The sequence below is a fragment of the Diaphorina citri genome, unplaced genomic scaffold (genome assembly GCF_000475195.1).
Source record: "Diaphorina citri unplaced genomic scaffold, Diaci psyllid genome assembly version 1.1 scaffold1273, whole genome shotgun sequence".
Lineage (NCBI taxonomy): Eukaryota > Metazoa > Arthropoda > Insecta > Hemiptera > Psyllidae > Diaphorina > Diaphorina citri.
In genome coordinates, this window is record NW_007378702.1 from 15381 (window position 1) to 23667 (window position 8287).

An 8287-nucleotide genomic window follows, 5' to 3' on the forward strand; every position below is an offset into this window, starting at 1 on the left:
CGTGTGGGACTAAAACTTAAAAAAAAAACAAAAAAAAAAAAAAAAAAGTTAGAACTGTTTGGAGAAAGAAGACCCAATAGAACGTCTAGTTCAGAAAAGATCCACTATAATTGGTGACGTCAAAGTGTGTCACTAATTTCGGGCACTTAGATCTGGTAATTTTTCTCTGGTAATTTTTCTCTATGCCACAAAATGGCACTTAATTCTGCCAATATCGCTCTATGAAACGGTTTTGTATGGCACTTAAGTCTGTCAATTTCGCACTATGAAACACGCTTGTATGATAATTAAATCTGCCAATTTCGCCTTATGAAACTATGAAATCTGCCAATTTCACTTCTGGTCGATTATCGACCGCTCCACGCGACCAACTGTGAAGAAAAGAAACCCCAATCGTCTGAATTTCGCATATTTATCATGCAGAAAAATCATGAATTGATTTTGTTTGTTCAAATGGAGAGCTCTTTTGTTTTTTCATAACCTTTCTCCCTCGTAATGAAATACGATTAGTATTTTATTAATCTCTTCATAGTTGTGATGTTCGTGCACATTTCTTCCGCGGAGAAAGTGTTTTGCAGAACTTTCTGTGATTTCTTTCCCCTCGGTTTCTTTCGAACTAATAAAATCGCCTTCGGACTAGTATATGTAGGGTAAGTGTACCATTTATTCGCCCACCTAAAAAACGTACCATTTATTGGCCCACCTGTTGTACCATACGCCACATAAGTCTGAACTCGACGAACTTTTTCAAGATCCAATTTTATCAAAAGAAAGGGCTTAAAGAATGCTATCAAAACGTTTTATTCGAAAGTTTGTACGGAAAATTGCCCATGATACGGTAACGGTACTTTAACTGAGTGTTCCTCATTTTTGTAGTTCCCTCAGTAAAACTCATTTTATTCTCATTCTCATTAACTCATTACTCATTAATCTCATTATCATTACATATCGAGGTTCTACTGTATTTTTGACCGTAGGTACCTACCTCAGCTTTCTTTGTCTTCTTTTATTTCCCCCCTCTCTCTCTCTCTCTCTCTCTCTCTCTCTCTCTCTCCTTCTCTGTGTCATTTCATTGGGAAAGGCTTGGCCGACCTGATTCTCCGGCAAAGTAGTCAAAGTACTTAGCCAGATTAAAACTCAACTCCCAAAGGGTTAATTCGAGACTCCCCCGTACAATCGGAATGTCTTGTTTTAACCCGCTGTGGTTCCGGTGGACTTGATTGTGATCAGAGGGGTTTGACTTTATTTTTTTCAATCTGTAGGTATCTGATTTTCTCTACTTTCGGGGATTTTAAAAACGGTCTTTTTTTGGATTGATTCTCAAGAGGAGCTCTTCCATAAAACCGTAGTTTGATCTTCAATCCGATCCAACTAACCTTCCCTTTATCGCCCGACCAGATTTCATTAATCTTTTATGAAATAGTGACAAAGGGTTAATTCGAGACTTCCCCGTACAATCGGAATGTCTTGTTTTAACCCGCTGTGGTTCCGGTGGACTTGATTGTGATCAGAGGGGTTTGACTTTATTTTTTTCAATCTGTATCTGATTTTCTCTACTTTCGGGGATTTTAAAAACGGTCTTTTTTTGGATTGATTCTCAAGACGAGCTCTTCCACAAAACCGTAGTTTGATCTTCAATCCGATCCAACTAACCTTCCCTTTATCGCCCGACCAGATTTCATTAATCTTTTATGAAATAGTGACTGCAAGACTTACGATATCGGCTGCCTGGCTTGGCCTTATGACCTACAGTCAATATCGACTATGAGAACGTCAATGGGTTAAAATTTGGAAATAAAAACCTTTCCACTTTTATTATTATTTTTCCTTTTGTGTCCAAAACTTTTCCATGGTACTTTCTCTAACTCTATAGGTATTTTTTTTTTCATTATTATTATTATTATTATTATTATTTTTCGGAGGAAGAGGAGAATAAGACGACGGAGAAAGAGAAGGAACAGAAGAAGAGGAGGAGAAAAGAAAGAGTAGGAATCTCCTCCTTTTCGGTAACTTTTCTTTTTATGGCTTTGATTATTGGGGACTTTTATTCATTTTTCGGAACCATTACTGAATGTTCATTCATGTATATTCCACTATTCATAATATACCCACCTACTTCTCCTTAAAAGAGGGATCGTGTAGCTTAGCCCATGTGGTAGGGATTTAGGGCCGGATCGGCCTTTTGACAGTCCGGAGAGCCTCTATTTACGTTCTTTTACCAAACTTGAGATCTGTATACATATGGGTCAAATAATCACATTTCCAGTCACTTTTTGGGTCGATTAATTTTAAATTTGATACACCTCTGTATCTTGGATGAAAATTCCATAATTCTATCAAAAATTTTGGACATTAATTTGATAAAAGCATGCATCAAGCAGCTTGAGTAATCGGACTTTTCAGACCTATACCTACAGGCAATATAACCAAGTCAGGTAGTTTACTTACGTAGACATAGTTGTTACTTACGTAGATATAGTTGTTACTTACGTAGATATAGTTTGATACTTACGTAGATATAGTTGTTACTTACGTAGACATAGTTGTTCTTCCCATTGATCAAATACGTCTCGGGGAAGTTGCCGGTATTGGTTCTCAGGAATCCTGGGTATTTCTCATCCGTCATATCATGCAGCCAATCCGTGATTATGATCACATGCGAGGGTAGATCGTAGTCCCAGAGGGGGGCTGTCTTGTCGATGGAACGCGGCTCTCGAATGATGAACGAACCTTCAATGCCGTCCATCTTCTGAAGGGCTGATGGAGAAGCGAGGGCAAATCAAAATTTAATCAATCAATAAGAAATAGGATCAATTTTTAGAACGAGGAAGAAGGAATATGACCGATTTTTCTAACAATGGACAAGAGGATCAATTTTTTCGAAGAATAAACAAGACGCTGGACCGAGTTTAGATTTTACCCAAACCGAGGCCTTTTTTACGAAGTTACTTTCACTATACGAGATATTGGGAACGTTTTTTTTTGCCAAAGTAGACGTAACGTGCCCGTATACATAACTGCTAAGGTTTACCCATCTCCTCACATTAACCTCACCCAGCTTGAGTTTAGAAAAACCAGCAGAAAGCGATTTTGCTTCGGTAATCCATTGATTCCATTGGGAACTGATCCATTCAACGTGCTATTTTGGCGTGGCAACGCCTCTTTACTAAACCACAGGACATAAATGAGGATAAAATTCCATGCCTCGGCTGGGATCGAACCCACGCCCTCCTGTTTACCAGACGAGCGTCTTGACCACTACGCTACCGAGGCAGGGTGTTGTTGTCACACCCAAAAAGCCCAGTCTGACTGAGGCTTGGTTGTTGGGGCAAACAACTTCTATAGATGGGTTAAGCTCAGTGGCGTAGCGTGTATGTATGGCGGCCATACAACTCAAAAGTTCACTCTAATGCCGATAAATATGGCATGTAATGTGATGGGACTTGGTAGACCTGTGCATGAGCCTTACAACGCCCTACACTTGAATTTAGACCACACTACGCCACTGGTTAAGCTTATATGAATCTTTGTTGGTGCTGCTGTTGTTATTGTTGTTACGCACTCCTTAATAAATAGGTACTAAGGAATACCTAAACATTTTTTTTCCAAGGATCACTCCCTAAGGATTTCATTTGAGGCGGATCATTTTTCAATGAAACATCAACCATGTAAATTCTGTGCAAGTGACTGTAAAAAATTAACTATTAATCCCATCATCTTGTTGTGGACGTCGACGACAACGGTGTCGTAGAGACATACCTGAACGAAGAAATAAGATGGTCGTTACTTAACCCATTAGTGTTACTGTTCCCAATATGTACCTATATCAAAAAGATTTGATATAGAGGGAACTATAACAACGGAAAGTCGAATCGTCCCGAAATCTAAGCTAAGGAGCACAGGATATCGAAATTGAAAAGGACAAGGGAACAGAAGAGAAGAAAACCAGCCGTTCTGTGAACGAACCTTGTCTGTTTAGGATAAACTTAGCTCCGGACGGGAATCGAACCCACGACCTAGTTCTGCCTTCTGCCACGACAAGGCAGTCGCGCTACCTTTCGAGCTGAATAGGTTGACTCTTTAACATGAACTTGTTGACCCGATACTAACCACTGCAAAACCTCTTTTCTGGGTAATTATGCAGAAGTCACGTCCGTGGAAACGAAAAGCTCCTTTTTGTATTTAACCTAACCCTATAATAACACTAATCACTGCTCTAATTGTGAAAACTCCTTCTTGCGTTTACCTTAACCCAATAACACTGGTCACTGCTCGTTTGTGCCAGTTCCTTTGGTAGCAATATTCCACGAACGTGACTTCTGCACAAGTATCCTTTTCTGGAGTGTAGTGTCAGCCACTCATGCTCAGAGCATCCTAGATGAGACCGTGTGAGAGACCGCGATCTGAAGCTTATTCCGCCATACACGTTCCGACGCAATGGTCTGAGCCAGAGTGGCAAGCCTAGGAGACATTAGTCACCGCCAGATAAACATTCCAATCTGTGGGTACGCTGGTAACTTACTTGAATGGAAGGTCCAGGGATCTGTCGATTAATGGTGAGAACTGCTCTCTCAAACCCGTCAGCTGTCACGCATTGCTTGTTGTTACAATCGCCTGGAGCATTGATAGTGCAATTCCCGCAAGCTCTGAGGAAAATCATTTTAAAAACCCCACTGAATCAAACCAATATCCATAAAAATAGAGAATATTATTTTTGTGGCAAAGCCATTTCACAACTTTTCAGGATATCACATATCACAGATACAGCATTACATTTTGCAATCAACCCCCATTTTTCACCGCCCCTGGTTACTACTACCAAGTAAATGGTCCTCAAGAGGCTGAGTGGTCCCCGAACTCTAACCACAGAGACGAAAAAACTTCCATCCCGGACCCCGGGATCTCCGATAGTAACCTAACGTGGCGTGACAAAACCGAGTGTGATATCCACTCAGTCCATTGAACGAAAAGTATCCTTACAGCTCCTTATTGGATCAGTAGGGACGGACGGGTTAAAGCGTAAAAATCTATCTGATGTAAATGCAGTTTTTTGTGTTATTATGTCACAACTTTGGTGTTCACTGCAGCATTGTAGGATTTTCCCAATATCTCAATAATCCTAAAATCCAATGTTTACCTACCATGCTGGCACCGGTCGCTATGCGCATTATATAACATAGCTACTCATTTTTCTCACGAGGCTGAGTGGGCCCCGCAACAGCCAGTCACGGAATCAATCATTTGCATGATACAATATTTCTTCACCCCGCCGGGAATCGAACCCGGGTCTCCCGCGTGCAAGGTGAGCGCAGTGACCACTACGCCATGGGAGCTGACTCTATCTGATCCAGACAAATGAAGCTGATGTCCAGCCGAAAAAAAAACTATCATTTGGAGAAAGTACCTATTCTATTACTTTCCTAAGCAATAGACTACTTTGTACTTTTTTAAGTAAAGTACTTTTCTAAGTATTCTCTAAAGTAAGTAAGTATCCTCTTCTACTTACGGTCCGACAGTGGCATAGTTCTCCAACGTGAAATGATAATAGCAGACCTGATCCAGGCAAATAAAGCTGATGTCCAGCCGAAAAAAAACTATCATTTGGAGAAAGTACCTATTCTATCACTTTCCTAAGCAATAGAGTACTTTGTACTTTTTTTAAAGTACTTTTCCAAGTATTCTCTAAAGTAAGTAAGTATCCTCTTCTACTTACGGTCCGACAGTGGCATAGTTCTCCAACGTGAAATGATAATAGCAGACCATGGGGGTAGCTCCATCACAAGGGCGGGTGCATATCCCCCTGCTTTCGGCCTCCTTAGTGGTGAGAGAATCGTACTCCCCATTGGTGATGTGGTTCGGCTGCAGATACTGCCTCAGAAGGGGATCCCCATCAAACCGGTTGGGATCTGAAATAATAAAGATACCTGTCGCTGTAACCCATAACATCCGAGTCAAAAAAAAAAGTCACGCCAACTGTGACTAAACCTTTCTCTCTTTTTCGCTAACATCTCAGTCGCTCCAAGTCAGAGTGTTAGAAAAGAGTATTATAGTTAGAAAACAAAATTTCCTACTATTTTCACTATTATTTGACACATTCACTCAGTATACCGGTCCGGAGTTAGAAGCGGTTAAATTTCAGCAAGATCCAACGAAGAAGAAGAAGAAGAAGAAGAAGAAGAAGAAGAAAAAAAAAAAAAAGTTCGGGTCTTATGGGTTAAGGCCTTTTAGGCTAAGTTACTCCTGACTTGTAATATGATGTGTACCTATCTAAGAAAATAAAAATGGGGATACCCCCCGTCAATTTGTAAAAATAAAACAAATTAAGTTCCACCAGTCCCCCTTAGTCAGCCTAGTTAGCTTGGAAGGTATTGCACCAGCGTTGTAAGCGCTGGTCGCGGGTTCGGTTCGCGCCTGGGCCAAACTTTATCCCATACTGATCAGGTTCGTTCTCGGCATTACTGGGATACCACCTATCCTGTCCTGCTCTTCTCTTTCATTTCTGGACTATAAGACCTCACTCTGTTGTAGCAGCTCTGTCTATCAAATCTCTAAAAGAAGGCATAGTTAGAAAACAAAATTTCCTACTATTTTCACTATTATTTGACACATTCACTCAGTATACCGGTCCGGAGTTAGAAGGTTAAATTTCAGCAAGATCCAACGAAGAAGAAGAAGAAGAAGAAGAAGAAGAAGAAGAAAAAAAAAAAAAAGTTCGGGTCTTATGGGTTAAGGCCTTTTAGGCTAAGTTACTCCTGACTTGTAATATGATGTGTACCTATCTACGAAAATAAAAATGGGGTTATCCCCCGTCAATTTGTAAAAAATAAAACAAATTAAGTTCCAACAGTCCCCCTTAGTCAGCCTAGTTAGCTTGGAAGGTGTTGCACCAGCGTTGTAAGCGCTGGTCGCGGGTTCGGTTCGCGCCTGGGCCAAACTTTATCTCATACTGATCAGGTTCGTTCTCGGCATTACTGGATACCACTTATCCTGTCCTGCTCTTCTCTTTCATTTCTGGACTATAAGACCTCACTCTGTTGTAGCAGCTCTGTCTATCAAATCTCTAAAAGAAGGAAAAAGAATAGATAAAAATAAATCTGAACTGCGTGTGTGTTTGCCTGCGACACTCTGCGATGTGCAAACAAACATGCAGTGTGTGTCAAATGAAACAACACTAACACTATCCATGAAATATTAAACACCTTTGTCTTTGATGGGATATATTCCATCACCAAAGAATATAGCACATTTACTGATGGATTCTGACGTAAATTTGTGAAGATTCATCTTGACTGAAGAAGAATACAAGTAACTTTAACTCTTCACAGGGAGGGGGGAAGTAATTTTATTGTTTAGTCAGACATGTTTCGCCATTTCTGGCATCATCAGTGTAAATAATATAGGGTCCAACGTACCTGCACCCAATCCGGAGTCTATACGCCAGCAGGCGATAAATATTGCTAAAAGCTTTTGGCACACCATCTCTTAAAAGCAATACATAAGACGCAAATGACGAAGTGGCGTCCAAAACTCGTCTACTCGAGAAAACTCGTCTACTAAAACTCGAAAGAAAGACTAAAAAAAAAAAAAAAAAAAAAAAAAAAAAAAAAAGTTAAAATTTAATAAAAATAAATCTGAACTCCGTGTGTGTTTGCCTGCGACACTCTGCGATGAGCAAACAAACATGCAGTGTGTGTCAAATGAAACAACACTAACACTCTCCATGAAATATTAAACACCTTTGTCTTTGATGGGATTTATTCCATCACCAAAGAATATAGCACATTTACTGATGGATTCTGACGTAAATTTGTGAAGATTCATCTTGACTGAAGAATCCATAATATATACAGCCCCTTGTGTAACTGACTGACTCACTCACTCACTCACTCACTGACTCACGTATACAAATTCTAACCCACCAATAAATGGTACACTTACTTTGAGTTCTTTTCAGTATGTAGGAAGTAGTTTTATTATGCATGTATTGGATTGGAGAATGTGGTTGTTGAATGACAATTTTAAACGGACCCGAGATCGTAGCTCACAGCTATATTTCTGATTTTTTTGTTCTTTCTCGTATGATTTAAACGTCTGTCGTTATAATGTCCGATCGTGCGGTCTTGGTTAAGTTGTCAACGAAGTAGGTCTTCTAAGGCTGGGTTTTCCTGTCTTTAAACCCTTTTGCCTAGGGTGAGCATCTTTGTGACCTTGAAAACTGACAATGACTCCCCTGATGGCACTCGCGACACTTTCAGACAACTAGTCATCATCCCACATATTGAGAGTA

At 40.1% G+C, this 8287-nt stretch overlaps 1 protein-coding gene across 1 annotated transcript in view; it reads right to left on the reverse strand.

Moving 5' to 3' along the window:
* Positions 1-7576, reverse strand: part of LOC103515088 (L-ascorbate oxidase) — a gene marked incomplete at its 3' end in the record, with an annotated part of 17915 nt that extends 10339 nt beyond the window's left edge. The window contains exons 1-4 of the mRNA XM_026827889.1: positions 7413-7576; positions 5714-5906; positions 4523-4646; positions 3718-3759 (exon numbers count right to left, since the gene is read on the reverse strand). Coding sequence (XP_026683690.1) covers positions 3718-3759; positions 4523-4646; positions 5714-5906; positions 7413-7479 — 426 coding nt within the window. The remainder of the gene's footprint in view (positions 1-3717; positions 3760-4522; positions 4647-5713; positions 5907-7412) is intronic.
* Between the last annotated feature and the right edge of the window lie 711 nt (positions 7577-8287).